Source organism: Macaca nemestrina, chromosome 7 (assembly GCF_043159975.1).
Source record: "Macaca nemestrina isolate mMacNem1 chromosome 7, mMacNem.hap1, whole genome shotgun sequence".
NCBI classification, from domain to species: Eukaryota; Metazoa; Chordata; class Mammalia; order Primates; family Cercopithecidae; genus Macaca; species Macaca nemestrina.
The window spans coordinates 57,250,936-57,275,104 of record NC_092131.1 but is presented as its reverse complement, the minus strand read 5'-3'; the positions used below and the strand labels follow the sequence as shown (position 1 = coordinate 57,275,104).

The following is a 24,169-nucleotide window of genomic DNA, read 5'->3' as shown; positions in this document are numbered from 1 at the left end:
ATTAAGGTAAGTGGGGGAAAAAGGTGGTGGTTTTGGATTTGCTAAGGAAGATACAAGAGAAAAAAAGTGTTTGTCTATAAAATTGACCTCAGATTATTAAACACATATTTATATTATAACAAAATAGTATAAAGTAGCACTGTGATATGATAATGAGACAAATTTTATATTATCGAGTTTAATAATATAATTAGTAAACAACTAATTTAGACTCCATCAGTCTTGGCTGCAGGAAGTCTAGGGTCACAGAATGCCAAAGAAATGTTGCTCCAGGACACTCGAACAACAGACTACCACAGAAGGCCCCTGTGCCACTGTTCACAGAGAAAGGTTCATTATGGTGTGTATTGTATACGATGATGGCAAAGTCTTATTATTTTTACTACCTTATCGATACAGCTATTTAATTCCTCACTCAGAGCTTCCTTTTCTTTCAGCAGTTTTTCATTGTAGCTTAGAACACTAGAGACTTTTTGCTGGAAGTCAGAGAGATCGGGACATCTGTGCAGCTGTAAGAGATAAACAAATGAGCCATCCCATCATATCTCATGGCTGTAAGTACAAAGGGGTGCTTCTCAATAAGGCATTTTCACAGCTGCTGCTATTTGCCTATCTGTAGATATTTCAGAGGACATAAACTCTAGCAGAGACTATAATAAACTTCAAGGATTCCCTTCTGGCTTCTCTCTGCTCCCCAGCTGACTGTTGAAATGTCTGCTTAGGTAGATTCAACCAGACAGACATTGTTAAATAATGATCCTAGCTCTCCATTTTACCTTCAGGGTAAAATAACATACTGCCATTCTGTCATCAATTTAACACATGTAGCATATTACATTTTCCTCATGCTTTTAACTAGAAAAATGTTTTTCAAAAAATCAGTCAAGACTATAGAATTGGGCTGTGGGGGTGGCTCACACCTGTAATCCCAGCACTTTGGGAAGCCAAGGTGGGGAGGATCACTTGACGTCAAGAGTTTGAGGTCAGCCTGGTGAACATGGTGAAACCTCGTCTTTATTAAAAATACAAAAATTAGCCAGACATGGTGGTGCACGCCTGTAATCCCAGCCACTTGGGAGGCTGAGGCAGGAGAATTGCTTGAACCTGGGAGGTGGAGGCTGCAGTGAGCCGAGATGACTGCACTCCAGGCTGCGCGACAGAGACCTGTCTCCAAAACAAAAGCACCCTAGAATTGGCATGGACCCCATACAGGGTATGTGGCAAAACCCAAAGGCAAGTTTAAAGATAAAACCGTGTTTTCAGCTTGTTCCCTGTACTCTTCCTTTCAGAAGATGCCTACGCTGACTGGCCAGTAAAATGTTGTTGGTGTGAACACACTGGCTTTTCCTCTCTACTTCATGAAATCAAGACAAACCAAATACTGTTTTTATTCCTTTTCAACATCAATGCTGGTACTAATCTCATTTTGGGCTGGATACTTCTTCGTCAGGAGTTGGGGGTCAGGGGACATTCCGGACATTGTAGGATGTTTCACAGCGTCTCTGGCTTTATTCACAAGATGCCAGCAACCCCCCCAGCTTCCAGTTGTGAAAATAAAAAATGTGCCCAGACGCTGATAAATGTTCTGGGGTGGGAGAGCAATCCTCACCCCCTCACCCTGTTGAGAACTCATGCTTTAAAGAGGCTGTTTCTTATACTTAACCCTTTCCCATAGTTCATAGGTTTTTAACTTTCCTCTATTTCACTTGGCTCTTCAATTCTTTATTATTATGATTTTACGACCATCTTTCTACTTCCTGAACCTGAAATTCTTTCACATTTAGCTGTAGGAATAGACCTTCAGGGATGAATCTTGTCTTCAACTGGCGACAAATCCAGCACAGCTTACAAATCTGAACAAGTCAGAAGGATATAGGAAAATGTATTCTGAAATGCCTGGGCACTGGTTTAATAAAGGACCTTCTACTTTATCCACTGCCTTGCCTCCCCACCCTCCAGACACCCATAAAGCTTGATACCACTTTGGATGTCTGTAGACTGGCATGTGACTTCTGCTAATGCTATTTGTTTCCTTTCAGTGCAACAAATAACACACATAGATGTGCTTTGTGAACTCTGAATCACAGTAGCATACACAGTGACACATGCCTTCTAGGTCCACGTTGTATAACAGCAATGATAGGCTGATACTACCCTATTCTTGGCATCCAAAAGGATCCAGGTGCCTGATAAAACAGCTTTCTACCAAAAGCAGACCAGGCTATTTCTTCATCTCACTATACCAATGCCTCTGTTTAAAAAAATAAAATAAATAAATGAAAAGATGCTGATGACGTCCTCATCATGTTATTTTTCTCCTAGCTCTGCTCCTTTCCTTCTGTTCTCCAGCTTAGCAAAGCCACAAAGCACACATTTCCCATACTATGAATTTGAAACCAATCATTATCATCTAAAGGCTGAACAACAGATAGGCTTTCAAAAAGTCAAGGAAAAAAGGATGCTCAAGTTAATTAGGATAAAGTTGGTAATAACAGCCTTGGAATACTTCACCCCACAGAAAGGCCCTGTGAGTTTTAACTTCTGTTATGTTTATCTGGACAGGCAACTTCTCTAGTCACAGCAGAACATGCATTTTGCATAGCAGTAGTTGACTTGAAAAGGTTCTTATAAAGCATTTATTGAGTACCAGTACTGTACTAGGCATTACGAAAGACACACATACCCCGAGGGTTTATAATGCTATTAAGAAAGCCAGACTCATAGGAGTCAATCAGATCCACATAAACATAACACCAGATGGTACAGATTCAATGTTTCCACATTCAGGAAAGGACAACTTTGTGCTTACAGGCTGAAGAGACAGATGTAAGACAGAAAATTTTATATGAGTGCCATCATCTGATGCTGAAGTAAACAAATGGAACAACTAAATTTTCCTACTATAAATCAGTATTGTTCCAATTGAAAGACTCCTGTAAATACTGAAAATTAGGACAATGTTTAGGACACAATTTTTTTTCCAACAATGCATTTCTCCATGGGAGGACATAATTTTTAAGTTGAGATCTCTTTCATATTTTCATATTTAAAAATAAGCCTTTTTTCTTATTTATTTATTTTTTTTGAGACAGAGTGTTCTGTCGCCCAGGCTGGAGTGCAGGGGCACAGCAGCGCAATCTCAGCTCACTGGAGGCTTGACTTCCTGACTTCAGGTGATCCTCCCATCTCAGCCTCCTGAGTAGCTGGGACTACAGGTGCATACCACTACGCCCAGCTAATTTTTTGTAGAGATGTGGTTTTGTCCTGTTGCCCAGACTGGTCTCAAATTCCTGGCCTCAAGTGATCTGCCCACCTTGGCCTCCCAAAGTATTGGGGTGACAGGCATGAGCCACTGTGCCTGGTCTAAAGTTAAGCCTTTGAAACTTTGAAATAGGCTTCTGAAAGCCAAATTCATAAGTGAGACTGCATGCCATCATGCTCTAGAACTGATGCCTCAGTTGCTACAGAAAAAGGCAGAAGGACCGGCTTCATCAGTGTCTCACAAATCAGTGTGAACAGAATTAGAAAAGTTATAAGCAAGATAGTCCCCCTCCTTTTAGACAAACATATGTTACTTTATCTATAACCTGACTGAGTGAAAGAACAACAATTTCTTAAACTGAAGTGGTTGGGATTCATTCATGATAATAGAATTTTAGAGTGGGCTGGATACAGTGGCTCACACCTGTAATCCCAGCACTTTAGGGGCTGACGTGGATGGATTGCTTGAGCCCAGGAGTTCGAGACCAGTCTGGCCAACATGGCAAAACCCCACCTCTACTAAAAACACAGAAATTATCTGGGTGTGGTGGCGGGCACCTGTAATCCCAGCTGCTCGGGAGGCTGAGGCACGAGAATTGCTTGAGCCTGGGAGCCAGAGGTTGCAGTGAGCTGAGATTGTACCACTGCACTCCACCCTAGGCAACAGAGGGAAGAAGGAAACTGTCTTAAAAAAAAGGGGGGGGGGATTTTAGAGTGTACAACATATATAAGTTAGATGCATGGATAATTAGCAATAGCCTTTACAAATCTGATTTTGCCCTTTAGGTCCTCAACTTTGCCAAGCAGCAAGTCCTCAGCTACCAAGCTAGTTGATAGGACTCGGTACAAAAGACAACTGGTGGCTAGAAATACCAGCCCACCAGGAGCCCACCAGGTACATATTGTTCTGTGAACCCCCCTAAGCTGCACACAGCCTTACCTGTTTCATTTTCTCCAGTTCATCTTTGAGAAGGAGGTTTTCCTGTTCCACAATATGGGTCTGTATTTTAATTTCAGAGAGTTCTGCCTCTAGAGAAGACACTAAAGTGGAGGACTAAGAGAAAAATAAAAAAGTCAAATAACAGACATACATATTTAGACTGGGGAAACTTACTAAGTTCATTAAAGGCCATAGGAAGGAAATAATAATATGAACTCAATGACACTGTTTTATGACCATTTTTTATCCTTATACGTAAAAGAGTTTCCACTTAAACGGCATGGAAAATTCAACACCACTTCATGCTAAAAACTCTCAATAAACTAGGTACTGATGGAACGTATCTCCAAATAATAAGAGCTATTTATGACAAACCCACAGCCAATATCATACTGAATGGGTAAAAGCTGGAAGCATTCCCTTTGAAAACTGGCACAAGACAAGGATGCCCTCTCTCACCACTCCTATTCAACACAGTGTTGGAAGTTCTGGCCAGGAATTTCTTTCTCAGTCAGGCAAGAGAAAGAAATGAAGGGTATTCAAATAGGAAGAGAGGAAGTCAAATTGTCTGTTTGCAGATGACATGATTGTATATCAAGAAAACCCCATTGTCTCAGCTCAAATCTCCTTAAGCTGATAAGCGACTTCAGCAAAGTCTCAGGATACAAAATCAATGTGCAAAAATCACAAGCATTCCTATATGCCAATAATAGTCAAATCATGAGTGAACTTCCATTCACAATTGCTACCAAGAGAATAAAAATACCTAGGAATCCAACTTACAAGGGACATGAAGGTCCTCTTCAATGAGAACTACAAACCACTGCTCAAGGAAATAAAAGAGGACACAAACAAATGGAAAAACATTCCATGCTCATGGATAGGAAGAAACAATATCATGAAAATGGTCATACTGCCCAAAGTAATTTATAGATTCAATGCTGTTTCTATCAAGCTACCATAGACTTTCTTCACAGAATTAGAAAAAACTACTTTAAATTTCATATGGAACCAAAAAGCCCATATAGCCACAACAATCCTAAGCAAAAAGAACAAAGCTGGGGGCATCACGCTACCTGACTTCAAACTCTACTACAAGGCTACAGTAACCAAAACAGCATGGTACTAGTACCAAAACAGATATATAGACCAATGGAACAGAATAGAGACCTCAGAAATAACGCCACACATCTACCACCATCTGATCTTTGACAAACCTGACAAAAGCAATGGGGAAAGGATTCCCTATTTAATAAATGGTGTTGGGAAAACTGGCTAGCCATATGCAGAAAACTGAAACTGGAACGCTTCTTTATACCTTATACAAAAATCAACTCAAGATGGATTAAAGACTTAAACAAAAGACCTAAAACCCTAACAACCCTAGAAGAAAACCTAGGCAATACCATTCAGGACATAGGTATGGACAAAGACTTCATGATTTCTAAGGTAAGTTTTGCATGTTTCTACACTGTAAAATTACTGTCTTTTTCTTGGAGGAGATACTTTGAGGCTATACAAATCCTGTTTCTCCTCAAACTTCTGCTTATTAATTCTAGCATCTATCAATGCATGTTGTCTACAACTTTTATTACTGGGGTGTTTGCCTAATGATGGTTTTCTATTTTCTTCATTTATTGGAATTAGAGCTGTTGTCTTCCCTCCCCGCTTAATTTTTTTATATCGATATGGACTCATATTTATTTATTCAATTTTTTTGGTGGCTATACAAGGTCTCACTCTGCTGCCCAGGCTGAAGTGCAGTGGTGCAGTCTTGGCTCACTGCAGCCTCAACCTCCCGGGCTCAAGCAATTCTCCCGCCTCAGCCTCCTGAATAGCTGGGACTATAGGGGCATGCCACCATGCCCCGCTAATTTTTTTTTTATTCTTTGTAGAGATGGGGTTTCACCATGTTGGCCAGGCTGGCTGCAAACTCCTGGGCTCAAGTGATCCACCTGCCTTGACCTCACAAAGTGCTGGGACTACAGGCATGAGCCACTATACCCTGGCTGGTATTTATTGTAGTCTATGTTTATTTCATAATTATTTTATTGTATACTATCATTTATTTTGGTGATCAAATTGTTCCAGCTTTGGCCATTAGGAGCCCCTTCAGCTAGGGGCCTGTGCCCTTTTGACATGTCCTGTCTTTTTTTCAAAGAAACACCTTTTTCCTTCTGGCCCCATGAGATGTTCCAGGCTTATCCTGTATTTTCTCTGCCCCAGCCCTAGAATCATTTTTCCAAGGAACCCTGGTTCCTTTTATAAGAGAATGGTGCTTACTTAGTAACCAAGATCTGGGCAATCCATGCATATGTACACATCTATGTTTCTGTATCTATCTAGATTTTTATATATGTTAGAAACCATGAATTTATACAAATAGATCTCAATCTAACATCAGAGGGCTCATCTTAGCATTCCCCATTGCCCCCCTTGCAACTTCTTCTCCAACGGTGAGAAATCTAGTTCTTATTGCTCACAACCTATTTACTTATTTGTTCAATTCTAGTAATACATATAGTTTCAGAATTACTAACCCATACCTCTCATGAGAATCCTGTTTACTGACTAGATTATCATAGCATGTAGGTACAGTTCATCTTGTCTTTAGCCCGGATAGTATCCAGTCAAGATACTAATTTCTGAATTACTTAAGATGATTGTTTTCTTCCCCAGTGTGGTTATATTATCCATTTATAATACAGTTAGGCTCATCTGTTCATGTATGTGCTCCCATTGGGTTTCTTCCTCCACCACTACCATATTGATTAGTTTTACTTGTGTACTTATTTTGGGGGTAAGTGAAGAGTATGTGAAACATCATTGTGGTTCTAAGTCAGAGCTATATGAAAAGATAAACTCAGAGAAGTGTCACTGGCCTTTCTTGTCCCTTCTAGCGCATTCTCATTCCTCTGTTCCATCCCTTTCCCATCCGTCCTTTTTAGTTTCTGGTTTATCATTCTTATGTTTCTTTTGCACAAATGAGCAGACATGTATTTTTAATATCCCTTTCTAATACACACAAAGGCATTCTATAGATAACTTTTTTGCACTTTTTTTTCACTTAACAGTATGTCTTGGAAATCATTTCATATAAATAGGGATTTCTTTTCTTCCTTTAACAGCTACACAGTATTACTTCATGGTATGGACATACCCCCCACATTTATTCACCTCTTCTCCTACATATCAGCATCTATGTTGTTTCCACAATTTTGCAATTGGAAACAGTGCTGCGGTGAGTAACCCTCTGCGTACGAGTTTTCATATTGTTGGGATAGATTCCTAGAAGTGAGATTTCCAGGGCAAAAGCTAGGTACATATGTAATTTTGTTAGGTATTGTCAAATTCACCTACAAAAAGGCAGATCAGTTTGCATTCTCCCAGCAAAGTATGAAAGAGTCTGTTTCCCCACAGCCTTGCCCACAGAGCATGCTGTCATATTTTAAAACTGATGCCGGTCTTACAGGTGAGAAATTTTACAACAGTGTTGTTTTAATTTGCGTTTCTCTACTTATGAGTGATTCTGAACATTTTTCCATAGATTTGAGGGCCATTTTAATCATTTTATTTTATTATTTAGAGATAGGGTCTCACCCAGGCTAGAGTGTAGTGGTGCAGCCTCAAGCTCCTGGGCTCAAGGGATCCTCCGGCCTCAGCTTCCTGAGTAGCTAGGACCACAGGTGTGCGCCACTGCACCTAGCCAATTTTTAAACTTTTTTTAGAGATGGAGTCTTGCTATGTTGTCAAGGCTGGTATTGAACTCCTAGGCTCAAGCTATTCTCCTGCCTTGGTCTCCCAAAGTGCTGGGATGACAGGTGTGAGCCACCACGCCTGGCCCATTTTTATCTTCTGTGTGTGATTTATTTGTTCGTATGTTTCTCCCATTTTGCTATCAAATTTTTGGTCCCATGTCCCTCTATTTTTAAGAGTTCTTTACTAATAGGGATATTAGGCCTTTTTACTGTGGTATATGTTGTGAATATTTTCTCCTAGTTTGTCAGTTGTCTTCTAACTTTGTTTATGGTATTTTATTGCCATGTAAATATTTTTTAACATATAAGCAATTTTTTCTTTTATTGCCTCTGGTTTTTGAGTTACAGTTAAATAGCCTTTCTTTACACCAGGGTTAAAGACAAATTCACCTATATTTTCTTCAAGTATTTGTATAGTTTAATTTTTTTATATTAAGTCTCCCAATCCAATTAAGTTTATCCTTGTGCATGGAATGAAATACAGGTCTAATTTTATCTGCTTCCAAATGTCTACTCAGTTGTTCGGGCACCATTAATGAAAAAGTCCATCTTTACCCCAGTGGGTTGAGAAGCGGCCTTGGCTATATACTATGTTTCCATTTGTATTTGGGTCTAATTCTAGCCTTTCTATTCTACTTATCTACTTGTCTGTTCATGTGCCAGGACCATACTGTTTTAATTACTAAGGCTTTATGTTTAAGGAAGTTTAATACAAACATTTCTTCTATTTCTTGGGATTTCCTCAAAAAAAAAAAAAAAAAAAAAAAAAAAAAGCTGCCGGATGGCTACAGACCATACCTGCACTTTACAACGTTCCAGTTCTTCTTTCAGATTAAACTTCTCTTGTTCCTGTTCCTCCAATGCACTGTTTCCTGGCTCTTTTTCCTTCTGGCATAGCATTTCTGTTAGACGTTGATTAAGTTCTTGCAGTTTTTCCTGGTTTTGAGAGTTCTTTTGGCTAAGTTCTGTATTTTCCAAATCCAACTGTTGGTTTTTGATTTCTAATTCTGAAATCTAATTAAAATTAAAATAAGTTTTTAAAACTTGTTACCCTACTTGTGCTAAAAAAAAAAAAACAGATCTAGAGACATAATTGTCTTTTCCCTCTCTATGTAAAGTTTAAAATATATATATATATATATTTCAAAACAGAAATAATACACACTCATTATTACAAATTCAATCCATTCAGAAGTGTATGAAGAAGTGAGACACTCAGTCTAACCCCACTCTACAGGGGAGCCCATTGTCCACAGCTGGATACGTGTCCCTCCAGATCATTTTCTATGCATATACAGAACCCATACACACATACAGATTCTTTTCTTCTCTTTAGCAAAAATTTGGAAATTTTATGTTTGGACAGCTTTCTTTTTCTACTTATAATATCTTAAAGACTCTTTCCAGGCCAGGCACGGTGGCTCACGCCTGTAATCCCAGCACTTCAGGACGCCGAGGCAGGCGGATCACCTGAGGTCAGGAGTTTAAGACCAGCCTGGACAATATGATGAAACCCCATCTCTACAAAAATACAAAAATTAGCCGGGCGTGGTGGCGTGTGCCTGTAATCCCAGCTACTCAGGAGGCTGAGACGAGAATCGCTTGAACCCAGGGGGCAGAAGTTGCAGTGGGCTGAGATCGCGCCATTGCACTCCAGCCTGGGCAACAAGAGTGAAACTCCGTCTCAAAAAAAAAGACTCTTTCCAAGTCAGTGTGTTCAGCAGCCACCACATACTCTACTTTTGATTGGCTATAGGATATTCCATGTAGTAAGATATTCCATAATGCATTTATCTGTTCCCACATTGATAAAGTTTTTAAAATCATTATTTCTTTTAAATGGATCTTTTAGAAAATCCATTTATACATGGTAGCATTTTGTATTTAGAATTATTTTTTAGAAGTAGGATTGCTAGGTTAGAAGATCTGTATACATACATATGTTCATTACTGTTTCAACAGATACCTCCAATATGTCTTCCTCACAGTGCTACCACCTTATAATCCTAACAACAATGCATGGGCACAGTCATTTCCTCACATCCTTTTAAATACTAGATAACTTTTTGCTAATTCAATAGGTTAAAAAAGAAACACACTGAATTTGCACTTCTCTAATCACTAATAAGGCTAACCATCTTTTGTATTCTTTTTTTTTTCCTGTGACTTGACCATTCACATAGACTGCCTATATTTCAACTGGATTTTCCCATTTATTTGTAAGAGTCCAAAATACATTTTGGATGTTAACACCTTGTCTATTTCAAGTGCTGAAAATACTCTTTCCCAATATGTCCTTGTCTTTTGACTGCTTCAGACAGATTCTTAAACGGCCTTCCCTTTTTATAACTGCATGTTGTAAGATTACACAAATTGAGCACTGAATGGCACCAGCTATCTAAATAAATTGTAATTCTGTGAAATGATATGCTGATTAGCTGGCATTCTGTATATGTGAAATTCTGTCCTTAACTTTCTGCTTTCAATCATGAAGAAAAAGGGAGGGCTAACATTAACTGAAACTGTACAAAGGCTAGAGCTAATATTTCGTAGGTATGGTTTTAGAGGTATCACCTCCCCAACTCTGCTGATTATAAAGCTTTATTAAGCACTTAGGGCCTAGAATAATATATACATTATTTAACATAAAACAGGAAACTAAGTTTAGAGTTAGTATGAGGTAAGTTTCCATTTTCAAATTCAGAATTTACAACCTTCCCATCATTAGCTATACGTTATTCATTACCGTGTGCTGTAAATTTATAAATTTCAAAAAAAGGGAAAATTTTGGAGTCAAAAAACATTGAGAAATATTAAGTATTCCTTACCTGTTTCTTTAAATTTTCAACTATCTTCTGAACTGCAGCATTTTCTTGTTTTACAGTTTCCGTCTTTTGCCTAAAGGAATGATGAAAATAAAATTTAACGGTTAGACTTTAAAAGTTGATGTAAAAGAATTTTAGTCTTTGCAAAAATGTCTTAGGAAAATGTAAGTATATGTCTTACCACATTTCTTCCTGAGATCCATTTAATTTCCCTAATTTCAGGTTAGAAATGCTATCTTCTTCATTTAAAGTAGTAATTTCATTTCTCAAAATAGAATTTTCCTGTTGAAGCTTTTCAGATTCATATCTGAAGCACAGAGATTGAAAAAAATAGTTACAAGGCAGTCATCTGGCATCTTTGGAAAATATTTTCTAGTAACTTCCAAAAGGATGAGTATTCAATGCCAGTTAAAGAGAAAAGTCTAAATTAGTAGTCTCTTAGTACTTGGAAATCAAGTTATGACATATTGACACATTTCTTTTGGGAAGTAAGAATTTCACTAAAAGATGTTAGAGAAGTGTAACTAAAAAAACCTTAAGCCTGGAGAAATGAATCGAGACTCAATGCTCATTCTGGTTGTTGATTTTTCTCAATGGCAAGCATACTGCTTTGAGCAAATGACTTCATTTATCTCAGTCTCAAGTCCTACCTGTTCTGAATACACATAAGCCACGTTACAAAGCTATATTAGCTTAGTTTTAGGCCCCTGGGTACCTAGGGAAAGAAAATTCTCTATGTAAATCAAAGGGCCATAATGAAATACGTACACTGTTTACTTCGTGATTTTATTCATCTCATTATATTCTGATTTTTAGGACTAAAAATGGTCTGAAGAAGAGGAAAAACTATATTCAGAATTAAATTATTCCAGAGACATTTCAAACATCCTTTAATAGTTTACAAGTTTTTTGTTTTTTTTTAAACAAATTTGCTGGAAGACTATGCAATTATATTTTACAATGTCAAGTGGACAGTGGTTCAAATTAGTTCTACCTTTATCTCTGCTTTTCAAGCATATTTATTAGAATCTGGAGGCTCCTCAAATTATATGTTCTAAGATAAATTTCCACTGTTTTGTTTTGTCTCTCTCTCTCTTTTTTTTTTTTTTTAAGAGACAGGGTCTTACTCTGTCACCCAGTCTGGAGTGCAATGGCATGATCATGGTTCACTGCAGCTTTGACCTCTCAAGCTCAAGCAACCCAACCCGCCCACCTCAGCCTCCCAAGTAGCCAGGACCACAGGTTTGCACCACCACACCCAGCAAACATTTTATTTTTCTGTGGAGGCAGTCTTGCTATGTTCCCTAGGCTCATCTGGAAACTCCTGGCCTCAAGAAATCCTCTTGCCTTGGCCTCCCAAAGAGTTGAGATTGCAGACGTAAGCCGTGGTGCCTGGCCATTTGCACTGTTTATGTGTTATCAGCATGTGCTTCAAGTGATATGAGCACAAAACTATAAAGACAGAACATTTTTTCTATATTAGCACAAGAAATGAGTTCTTATCTACTAAGTTAATAATACACAAAAAGTCATTCATTTGTATATAATGTGTTTCCTCAAAATGAGGAAAGTAACACTTAGCCAAATGAAGTAAGTGCTAGAAAAAAGTTAAAGAGGTACATTGAGGATGCATATGGTTAAATAGCAAACACTGGCCATTGTGAACTTTCACACCCCATATGAACATTTGTTTGCTACAGAGGAAGGGAATGCCTCCTAAACAAGGTTATTTTATTTGTTAATACAGCACAGAAGCAGAAGGAAGTCTAGAGAGTACTGCTCTCTTCTTGAAGACTAATAGGTTAGTTTCTCTAGACACAGCAAGCAACGGAAGTTAGATCTGGTGAGGCTCTGTGGGATTCGTGACGTCTAGAAGGTACATACATTACCTCAGAAGTTCAACTTTTTGCTGCATCTCACTGCAGGTGATCTGCAAGTCATGCATCATGGCCTTCAGCTCTTCCTCCTTTTCTCCTTGAGAAAGTACATCTTTTTGCTTAACTAAAATAGTGACTCTCTCCTTCAACTTCCTAGTCAGCTCCTGTAGCTTTGTTTTCTCCAGTTCTAACTCTGCTATTGTGGCCTGACGCTGAAAATGTTTGTCTTGAAAGCCTAGGAGAGTAGTGTTTTCCTCCAGTATAACTTGATTCTGTACTCTTGGCCTTTCTTGATGTGTCTGAATTGTTCCATGTAACCAGGCAATTTCATGTGCTTTTACTTTTTCCAAGAGCTGTGTATTCCCCTGCTCAAGGTACTGGTTTTCTTGCTTACATTCTTCTATGACATGATGTACACTCCTAACCCTGGGCACACACTCTTCCAGTGTCTGATTGAGCTGGAGTATATTTGCATCAGGTTCGACTTCCAGGTTCTCTAAACTGGCTTCCCATAAGCAGCAGTCACACCGCTGGACCATGCTTTCCTGCAGCTTCTCAATCTTTCCTTGAAGTCTCAAAACCAGAACATTCAGCTCCTCATTTTCTATTTTGACCTCATCGTAACTCTTTTCCAGGCTAAGGAATGTTTCAGTGACCTCCTCCATTTTCTTCAGCTCATCCTGCAACCTGAAAACCTCTGCAGTGAGTTCTTTGTTATTTTCTAGTGCCTCATCATAGTGTGTCTCCATCATTCTCAGCTCTTCCTGAAGGCAGTCATTTTCTTGGCTCACATCTTCATACAACAGCTTATATTTGGGAGAAGCCTCAGGGATTCTCTCAAGCATCTTTAGTTTCTTTTTTAGCACAGAAACATCAAAAAGTAGGTCCTGTTTCTTTTCAGAAGCTCGATCACAGTCCGCACATAACATCATTAGCTGTTCCTGAAGCTGACTAATCTGATTCTTCAGCTCCCAGGATTCAGTTCTCGTCTCTTCACTGTTTTCAAGCTCGGAAAAACCCTCTACTGAAGCTTCAGACTCCTCTATTTTGACTTCCTTCCTCTGAACAGAGCTCGTCCCTGTACTTCCCAGGTCCCGGACCTCATCATCTTCCAGGTCACTTAGGACATGCCGCCTGGTCACACCTTGTACTTGCTTCGTTCGATTTTGCTGCAAAAACGGCTCTGTTTGTTCCGCAGTATCTCCAAAAAACTCAGTAGCTGGTTCATCCAAACAAGAAGACATTACTAACCCTGGCTCTAACTTTTGTAGCCTCTGTTGCAATCTGGAAATTTCAGTAGCCATTTTCACATTTTCCTTTACTGCCTGTTCATGAGCTCTCTGTAGACTTAAGAGGACGTCCCCATTTTCTTCCAACAGCTGCTCCCCTTGCTGAAGCAGGGACAGGGCTCCATCTCCTTCCACCTCCTCCTCTCCTATCACCTGGGAACCACTCTGAAGCGTGGAGAGAGGAGATGCTGCCTGCTGCATTTCCTTTATTTTACTCTTAAGTCTGGAGATTTCTGTGCTCATCTCAGCTCTTTCTCGATCTGCTTTCTCACAGGTTGTTTTGTGAATGTTCTCCATGGCCAGAAGCTTAGACATCATTTCCTGCCTTTCCTGGTCATGTTCCATTTCTAGTCTTTCCAGCCGCTGGCTGGCCAACTGCTCCGAGGCCCCTGCCTGGCACAGGGCCTCCTCGCGCTCCCTCAGTTCTCGCTCGTGACTGCTCTTCAGCTCGAGAATCTGGTCGGACAGCAGGCTTTGCTGGGTTTCAGATACATTCCTTAGGTCTTCCAGGTCTTGGAGTAGCTGCTCTCTTTCGACAACCATGCTGTTCAAATGTTCTTCGTATGTTTTCTCCAGCATCTCTCTCTCCTGCGTTAGGACCAGAGAAGTTGCTTTCTCTCTCTTAAGAGTCTCTTTCAGCAGCTCCTGGGCTTCCGCACACTCCTGGGTGAGCTCGTCCTTCTCAAACTCCCACTGGGATTTCTCCTCGCGCTGCTGTTCCCGGAGGTCCTTCAGCTCTTGGCGGTAGCGCCCTTCCAGGCTTTGCAGAGCGCTTTCACACCTCTCAGTGACTTTCTGACAATCAGACTGAAACTGGGCTTCTATCTGAGAGGTTCTTCTATTACACTCTGTTTCCATTTTTTCCCTAAATATAGTCAACATACAGCATTATTGAAACTGCCGCCAACTCCAGAAGCAAACAAAAACCATTTTCCCATGCACTGAGAAAGCTGCTAAGCAAACAACTGACATACTCCCTAAAAATGGTCTTAACTTACTCCTGTGTGATTCATTTATACTGGAAAGGGATCTCATTTCTGAAAGCTAAGACTGGCAGCCATAATTCATTTAAAAGACTTACCTCTCTCTGGAGCTAGGGGGAAATCTTAGAAACTAATTTCTCTGGCATACTCCTGGATGTATTTGTTTATGGATTTTTAAACCAAAGACAAAAGACCAAATGCATATTAATCTAATCCGTAACTTGGGAAATATATACCATTCCTTCATGTTAATTAAGCATGCATTATAGGATATCAGTCACATAAATGACACATATTAACAAATTCATTCTGCTTTTGCTTCTTATTTAACAAAGTAGCACCAAGTCAATCAGGATGTGATGAAACAAAGTCCTCAAACAAACCTGGGACTTCACATGAGGAAGGTAAGCACGAAGTGCTGTTTCTTAACTCTGGTAGGAAATGTAATCTTGCCTGGGGTCCAGTTTAGCTTTTCTCAGAAAGCAACATGATTGAACTAGGAAGGAGCCACTTTAGGGATAATCTTATCCTCCTCTTGAGCCTTATAAGATACAATAAATCTGAATACAAGGAATACTTTCCTCTTTTACAAACATAACAAAATAAAAACAGTTCCAATCATCCCAAGGTAGGTTCACATCAAAACAATGGCAAAAGTAGTAAAAAATATTTAAAAGAATCTACTCAATCAATGGGCTACTATGCCTTCTGATTTCTCCAAGTCTCTTAAGCGACTGGCACTTTTTTTTTTTTGACACGGAGTCTCGCTTTGTCGCCCAGGCTGGAGTGTAGTGGCACGATCTCAGCTCACTGCAAGCTCCGCCTCCTGGGTTCATGCCATTCTCCTGCCTCAGCCTCCCAAGTAGGTAGGACTACAGGTGCCCGCCACCACGCCCAGCTAATTTTTTTTTGTATCTTTAGTAAAGACGGGGTTTCACCGTGCTAGCCAGGATGGTCTTGATCTCCTGACCTCATGATCCCCCCACCTCGGCCTCCCAAAGTGCTGGGATTACAGGCGTGAGCCACTGCGCCCAGCTGCAACTGGCACTTCTAATGCCCTGAGGGATGGCAGCACAGGTAGCTCCGTTTCCCTTCACTATCTTACCTTCCCTCCTGAAGCTCCTTTTCGTGCTTTTCCAAGAGCTCTTTTCTTAACTCCTCTTTCTCAAGAGTGTGCTTCTCTACCAGGCTCGTCAGCTGCTCCTGGTGAAACCGCTCTAGTTCCTGAGTCAAGCCTCTCACCTTCTCTTCTGTCCAGGCGCGACTCTGAAGGCCTTCCCTCTCCTGCTCAAAGCTTGCTTGAGCCTGCGCCAGTCTAGCCTTGAGCTCCATCTCATGTTCCAGCCTCAGCTTCTCCTGCAGGTGAGTCTTTTCCTCCTCAAGCTTCTCTTGCAGTTGTTTCTTCTCCTCCTCATGCCTGCAAGTGGCCTCATGATGTGCCTCCTTGAGTACTGCTGCTTGCCCCTGAAGTTCAGCAATTTCATTTTTAAGGTCACTTATTTGTTTTTCCAAGGTGTGCATTTCATTCTCGTGCCTTTGCTTCATGTTCTCCTGTGCCTTCTTGCAGCTGACAATGGTTTCATCCAGCTGCTTTTCATAATGGTGCACCTGAAGGCAGAGAGTGACAGCAACACAAGATTACTCAGCTCAAGGCCACTGAAAGCACAGTGATGGAGCAGCAAGTACTTTTTTTTTTTTTTCCTACAAGACATTTCTCATTTCCTGATCTTGTTTTAAAGTAACTGAATTCAACACTTTAAGTAAGATATTTAAGTCAGACATGGTTTACATATCTCTTTGAATTGGCTGAATTTTATTAGTCTCTGAACAGCTCTATTAAGAACTGAGCAGCCGTTACACATAGCTACCCTCTGTCTTCCCGTGCATCCTTTCCAACTGTAAACTTAAGTCTTGAAACACATATTTTTTGAGACAGGTTCTCACTGTGTCACCCAAGCTAGAGTACAATGGCATGATTATGGCTCACTGCAACCTTCCATCTCCTGGGCTCAAGCAATGCTCCCACCTCAGCCTCCTGAGTAGCTGGGACTACAGGCACACACCACCTTGACCTGCTAAATTTTTTTTTTTTTTTTTTGTAGAGATGGGGTCTCACCATGTTGCCCAGACTGGCCTTGAACTCCTAGGCTCAAGTGGTCTGCCCACCTCGACCTCCCAAAATGTTGGGATTACAGGCGTGAGCCACTGTATCCAGCTGTGTCTTAAAATATTTAATTAAATTCAAATATTTATTGAACACCTATCAGGTACTTGCAGGCCTCAGAACATAATACTCTGGGTAAGACATGGTCCCTGCTATCCAGGAGAAACCAGTCTAGACATGGATATGACAACTATAAGTATAGTAGGCGGCAGAAAATAAAAGGTATAGAAAAAACAGCTACCATGTAACCCAGGGATTCAGTGGAGGGAAAAATCACATTTTAGTTGGAGAAATTCAAGAATGGCTTCATGCAAGAGGCAGCATTAGATATAAATCCTGAAGGGTAAGTAGACTTTCAAGAGGCAGAAAGAAACTAATGTCAGCATAGTTTGTAACAGCACAAGAAAAAGAGGACAGAGTTTGATGGACAACTGGGAATTACCCAGTTCAGCTGGAGGATAAGGTAACTCAAAAGAATGGTGTAAGAGAAAACTGGAAACGTAAGTTGAAGCCTCATGGTAAAGAGTTTAGAGGCCAAGGTTCAGAACTTGTACCTAATTTAGTAGGCAATGCAACATCAAAGGGCTGTTTTTGGTTTCATTGAGATGTTTTTAAAAAATAAATTGAGAGATAATATAATGGGTTTCAAGCTTCAAGTTCCACGATTGCCAGGGCTGAAGATATTACATTTTGGAGAAACTCTCCAGAAAAAAAAGGGCCTGGCTATCACCCTACAAAACCATCCTGAGCATGTGGGTTCCCAACATAGAATGTGCTGCTCTATGAGAAAAAGGAATTGGAAATGCCCTACACACATAAGGCTGTCAGAGCCAAAAGAAATTAGAGAAGTGGATTGGTGGGAAGGACTTACTTTATCTTCGAGTTCCAGTCTGAGGCAGCATATGTCCCTGTGATGTTGTTCTTTCATCTGTTCAATGACCAGCTCTGCCTCAATGCTCATATTCAATGGATTGCATTCTTCAGAACCGAGCCCTGAAAACACATGGGACGCATAGATCCTGCAGCAGGTTCTTTCAATAACACAATGTGGCATCTGAGGAGGGACATCCAGTTTAACTAAGGAATTGTTTTCAGCCTGAACTGCCACAGATGTGAACTAATAGGAAATCAGGAAAGTAGGAAATTAACAGAGGCCAAGAGAAGTCTTTTCTCTTTTCAAGCATTAGGGCAAACAAGAAGAAATGAAGGTGAACAGATTCTTTCAGCTACAGGCAGTGGAAAAAACCTTAATAGAATCCATCTCTTAGAACAGTAGGTGGTGGTGGGGGTGGAAATTGTTGCTTAAAGGTGGCTACCTCCTAATGAAACTGCTGCAAATTGAGGTAATAGCATGAGGTAGTTTGATCAAACCAACCAGACTCCTACCCATCCAACAAATACTGAATGACGATGTGGCAGGAAAATGAATGGCCAGCATACTAGTTGTTATGCCCTGAGGAGTTAGCTTCATGGGTTACACTATCCACAACCTATCACCCAAAATTACAGAAGACTGGCTATTTCCTATGAATTTCCTGGAGTGTGGGTAGATCCCCATTTTAAATTATCAGCTAAATTTTTAAAAAATAGGGCATAGGTTAGGAACCAGGATACAGGCAGTTGTGGGTAGAAATTCTTAACTCACGCATAAGCTCATCTCTGCAACTGCCCATGATGATGACTAAGAATGACACTAAAAATGCGAAGCATAAGTTGGGGGCTGAGCTTGTATATAGAAGAAAAGATTATGACTAATCTCTTAAGGCAGTGGGACCCAAAATAGCTTTGCATGTGGGGATACACAGGCAGATGGGAGAAAGGAACTTTCTTGGGTATAGGTCTAGCAGCTGCAACTGGCAGTCTTGCTTTGGGTCTTCCCTTCATATTTGATGGCATATTCCCAACTGAGAAGTAACACTCAGGGTGAGCCACACCACGATGGTACAGCTTCTTGTCCCCATGAGGAACAACCCCAACACTTGGCCATCTATGGAAAAGTCCATAACAGCTGCTGAGATATATCATATTGTGAGATCCTCAGACTAGAATGAGCTAAGAATCAGAAGGGAGGTATTAAGGCCTCTTCGTCTCCTCCCTTCCCAATCTGTTAATTATTCTGCAGTAAGAGGAGGAAAAACAACGTGTGTAAGAATGACACTCCTATCCCAAGTAGCACTGGGGAAAGTTATTTATAACAGAATGACTGATTATGAGCTTTCTTTGAAATTTAAACTCAACATCCCCAAGAAAAGAGGCAGGCTATCGGGAGAGAGGAAAGGAACTCATTGTTAATGTGGGAGGCTCCCAAACTCTGCCTTCCAAACTTGCCACTCAAAATCTTCCTCAAAGGCTCAGGAGGCCAGTCTGTAATTTATCTTCTTCGTTCTGCTGAGGTAATACAGACATTCAACACAGGCAGTATAAGAAAACCAGCTTTGGATTCTGTAGTTTCTGGCTGGCCTGCTCTCCAAAGCCGTCTTCATACGAGTGAGGCACTCTCCTCGAAGGGGACAGCAATAGCTCAGTGTCTGAATTCTAATACTCCCAAGGCCTGGATTCCCAGATTTGCAGCCAGTTTTTTGTTTGTTTTGTTAAACAAAGCAAATACCCTTGTGGTTTGATTCTTCCATTCCTTTGTTGATGCATATCAAAATCAGATGGAAATGTTCTCATAAAAACTTCAAGGACAAATGAAAAACCAGACCACAAGTGAAACAGCTCAAGAAAAAGTATGGCCAAATTCTTTTTTTTTTTTTTCTTCTTTTTTCAAGTTGCCAAAGTTTTGCACTTTTATACTGAACCATGGTTCTAAAAACAAGGGTAAAGTCTTTATCTACAGCCTGTCTGAATGTGTTTACCCTGGTCGGGCTCAATGCCACCGCTGTTAGCATCAAGTTCTTCTGACAGTGAGTTCTTCAAGGGAAGCCTGAGCACTCTGCCTTGTGCACGATATTCTTCCAGCTCAGACTGGAGTTCGTCTACTTGGTCTTGTAATACCTAGGGTTTATAAACCAACACAGGTCTTAGATGTGACACCAAAAGCAAGCAACAACAACAACAAAAACGATAAATTGGATATCATCAAAACAAAATATTTTGTGCTTCAAAGGACACCATCAAGAAAGTAGAAATGTTTTGCAAATTACGTATCTGATAAGGGACTTGTAACTAGAATACACAAAAACTATTATAACTCAATAATAAGAGACAATTTTAAAAATGAGCAAATGATCTGAATTGATATTTCTCCAATGATGATATACAGATGACTAATAAATACATGTAAAAGATACTCAATATCATTACCTATCAGGGAAATACAAATCAAAGCCACAATAAGATAATATTTCACACTCACTAGGGTGGTGAGAATAAAAAAGACATACAATAATGACTGCTGGTGAAGAAGTGGAGAAACTGGAACTATCATACTAGTGGGAATATAAAATAGTGGAAGAAGAAGTTTAGCAGTTCCTCAAAAGGTTAAACATCGGGTTACCATATAACCTAGCAATTCTCCTCCTAGGTATATGCCCACACAAAAACTTGCACACAAATTTTCATAGCTGTGTTATTCCTAATAGCCAAAACCCACCAAATGTCCATTAACCAGTGAATGAATAAACAAAATGTGGTATATCTACACAATGGAATATTATTCAAGAAATGAAGAACTGATACATGCTACAACATGGATGAACTTTAAAAACATTATGTTAAATGAAGGAAGCGGTCACAAGGGCTAATATTGTAAGATTCCATTTATATGAAATGTATGGAATATGCAAATCTGTAGAGACAGAAAGTACACTAATAATTGCCTAGGGCTGGGGGACTTGGGAGAGATTATGGCTAAGTGGAGCAGGGGTTTCTTCCTGAGGAGATGAAAATGTTCTAAAATTGAATGTGGTGATGTTTGCACAATTCTGTCCATACAGTAAAAGACTGAATTTATACTTTCAATGGGTAAAACATATAGTGTACAAAGTTGTTAAGAAAACAAGTGGATGAGGCTGGGCACGGTGGCTCATGCCTGAATCCCAGCCCTTTGGGAGGCTGAAATGGGCGAATCATTTGAGGTCAGGAGTTCAAGACCAGCCTGGCCAACATGGTGAAACCCTGTCTCTACTAAAAAAAAAAAAAAAAAAAATTAGCCAGGTGTTGTGGCAGGCGCCTGTAATCCCAGCTACTTGGGAGGCTGAGGCAGGAGAATCGCTTGAACCCAGGAGGTGGAGGTTACAGTGAGACGAGATCACACCACTGTACTCCAGCCTGGGTGACAGAGCTAGATTCCGTCTTTAAAGAAAAAAGAAAGAAAGAAAACAAGTGGATGAACTGGGAGAATTTCTGAAGGTAGAGCTGACAGATTTTACTGATTAATTCATTATAGTTAAAGACATTTAGAAAATACCTCTATTTAATTAGAACCAAGAGCTAAAATTTAATTATAAAAGCAGCAGAAATGTTTCTTTCCTTAAACGTGTACATATATTTCCTGAAAAGGAGTAACTTCATAATATGATTGTTTTCCTCATCTCTGCATAATTAAACTTTTTATCTAAGTAGCCGGAACTCAGTTATATTTGTCTCATTAAAATAAACACGTATTGCTGGTTTAAGAAAAAAATTCAAATTTCTAACTTTAAGGGAATTTTTTTTAAGTCAGAGATTCTTGCTATTTGTAAAAATGTTTCCGTCCCTCCTGGCAGAAATTGGGAATGATTTACTAGCTAAGACTTGAGATGTTTCTGCTTCATTTGCATTTTATAAATAAATGGAGTAAAAAAATGTATTAAGGAAAAAAAAAACCCACAGGACAAAACCAAATCACATCAGATTAGGTCTGCAATGATCAATCAGGAAAGGCTAATTTTTGAATAATAATATTAATAGCTAACATATGTAAGTGCTTACTCTATCCTTGGCTCTGCTCTAAGCACTTTACATATACTCACTTATGGAATTTTTGCTACAACCTTTTGTGGTGGGTACTTTTATTTTTACCATTTTATGCATGAGGAATTGAAGTACCCACAGATTAAGTGACTTGCTTAGGGTGACAAAGCTAGGGAACGGTGAAGCTGGGGTCTGAACCCAGGCACTCCTGCACTTACTCGATTCTCTTTGTCTACCTACCCTGCACTGCTGCTCATATTCATTTCTCATCTGTGTCAGTCTCTCTTCTTGCAGGAAGAACTCAGCACTGCTGGGATCGAGGTCACCAAACTAGAAGGGGAAAAGGGCAGAGCTGTCATTTTTCCCGAGTGCCCTTCTTTGACCCAACACAGCAAAGGCCCAGTTTCTGGTATTCACCCAGTCTCTTGAGTATGATAGGAATGCGACATTTAAACACAAACACCACCAACTGGGTGATGGGGAGAACGCACTAGAGTGACGTGTTCAATGAACACAGGGATCATTTCTCAGTGCCAGGCATGTTCTCCTTCATAACCAACTTAGTAAATTATATCCTTGCAAAAGTTAGAGCATCCTTTAGCTATCCCAGTAATTCCCTAATAAAAATGTTCTGGTGGCATTGCTTCTGTTCTTTTGAGTAAACTACATAAAGTAGGCTGCCTATCAGGAAATAAGATTTGAACAGGTTTACCTTTTCTGCTAACACATTTTCCAAATTTCGCTGAAGTTTGTTCGTCAGATTCTCATATTCTCCCAACTTCTCTGCATTTTCCAGAAGCTCATTTTCCAGACGACTGTTTTCCTGAACAAGCATGGGGAAATTAAATGTGGCACAGATTAAGAAATTAGCAAACTGTGGTACCATTCTATATACAGCATAAATCAGCACTGTAGATTAAAGATGTTTATCCATCTTAAGAGTTGTAGTAGACTACAGGAGGCAAAAGTAAATATAAAAAGGTTGATATCTATTTTATAACAACAAAATAAGTTTGCCCTTTTGTTTTTGACCACATAGAACTGTGCTGTCCAAAACAGGTAGCTGCTAGCAGCCACACTGGGTACTGAGCCCTTGAAGTGTGTCTAGTACAAACTGTAAGTTTAAAATAGACACCAGACTTTGAATAGCCCCAAAATGTAAACTAGCTCAGTAATATTTTTTGTATACTGATTGTGTATCAAAATGATAATGTTTTAGAGATAACTGGATTAAACAAGATTATTTGAAATTAGTTTCACCTGTTTCTTTTCACCTTTCAATGTGGTTACTTGCAAACTGAAGTTATAATGTAAGCCACATATGTGTATCTATTGGACAGCATTGCAGTAGGATATGAAAATATTCTCAATATATAGTAATGACAAATGAAAGAAAATGATTACAAAATACCTTGTTCAGCTGCCAGCAAAAGAGAACTCAGAAAAAGTACAAAAAGTAGAGTAACTCTAGGCCAGGCATGGTGGCTCACGCCTGTAATCCCAGCACTTTGGGAGGCAGAGGCGGGCGGATCACGAGGTCAGGAGATCAAGACCATCCTGGTTAACACGGTTAAACCCCGTCTCTACTAAAAATACAAAAAATTAGCTGGGTGTAGTGGCGGGAGCCTGTAGTCCCAGCTACTTGGGAGGCTGTGGCAGAAGAATGGCGTGAACATGGGAGGCGGACCTTGCAGCGAGCGGAGATCACGCCACTGCACTCCAGCCTGGGTGACAGAGCGAGACTCCATCTCAAAAAAAAAAAAAAGAAAAAACAAAAAACAGTAGAGTAACTCTATAATCAATTTATTGATATTATGATTTGGTATATATTTAATGTATAAATTTATTTTGGTTTAAAGATGTAAAAACTGTACATATACATTGCTCATAATTTGTATATGTTTATATTATAATAAAATAACACATCGACTAAAACCCACAAAAGTTTTTTTTTTAAACTTAAAAGGATCTGTATATATAGTATTTTTAAGGAAGATTTCCAACCACATTTGCTAACACACACAGACAGACATGCCATTTGACATTTTTCTTTTCCCGTGTTAAAGGCTGATTGGAAGAACATCATTTTTTAAGTACATTTTGCCAAAAGAATACAGAGCCAGTATATTTTTAGTATATTCTAGTTCATACCCTCATACAGCAATATAAGTAAAAA

The 24,169-nt window shown here is 39.7% G+C and overlaps 1 protein-coding gene across 8 annotated transcripts in view; it reads right to left on the bottom strand.

Annotated features, from left to right (window-relative positions):
- Positions 1 to 24,169, bottom strand: part of LOC105481836 (ninein) — a 109,243-nt gene that overhangs the window by 24,629 nt on the left and 60,445 nt on the right. For 7 of the 8 annotated variants that reach the window (XM_011741604.2, XM_011741609.2, XM_011741610.3 and 4 more), the window contains 11 exons: positions 22,706 to 22,816; positions 22,234 to 22,323; positions 19,956 to 20,094; positions 17,969 to 18,090; positions 16,039 to 16,541; positions 12,674 to 14,815; positions 10,966 to 11,091; positions 10,788 to 10,857; positions 8,758 to 8,973; positions 4,202 to 4,315; positions 387 to 509 (listed from right to left, as the gene is read on the bottom strand). In XM_011741604.2, coding sequence (XP_011739906.2) covers positions 387 to 509; positions 4,202 to 4,315; positions 8,758 to 8,973; positions 10,788 to 10,857; positions 10,966 to 11,091; positions 12,674 to 14,815; positions 16,039 to 16,541; positions 17,969 to 18,090; positions 19,956 to 20,094; positions 22,234 to 22,323; positions 22,706 to 22,816 — 3,756 coding nt within the window. The remainder of the gene's footprint in view (positions 1 to 386; positions 510 to 4,201; positions 4,316 to 8,757; positions 8,974 to 10,787; positions 10,858 to 10,965; positions 11,092 to 12,673; positions 14,816 to 16,038; positions 16,542 to 17,968; positions 18,091 to 19,955; positions 20,095 to 22,233; positions 22,324 to 22,705; positions 22,817 to 24,169) is intronic. The other variant, XM_011741615.2, reaches the window with a different exon arrangement.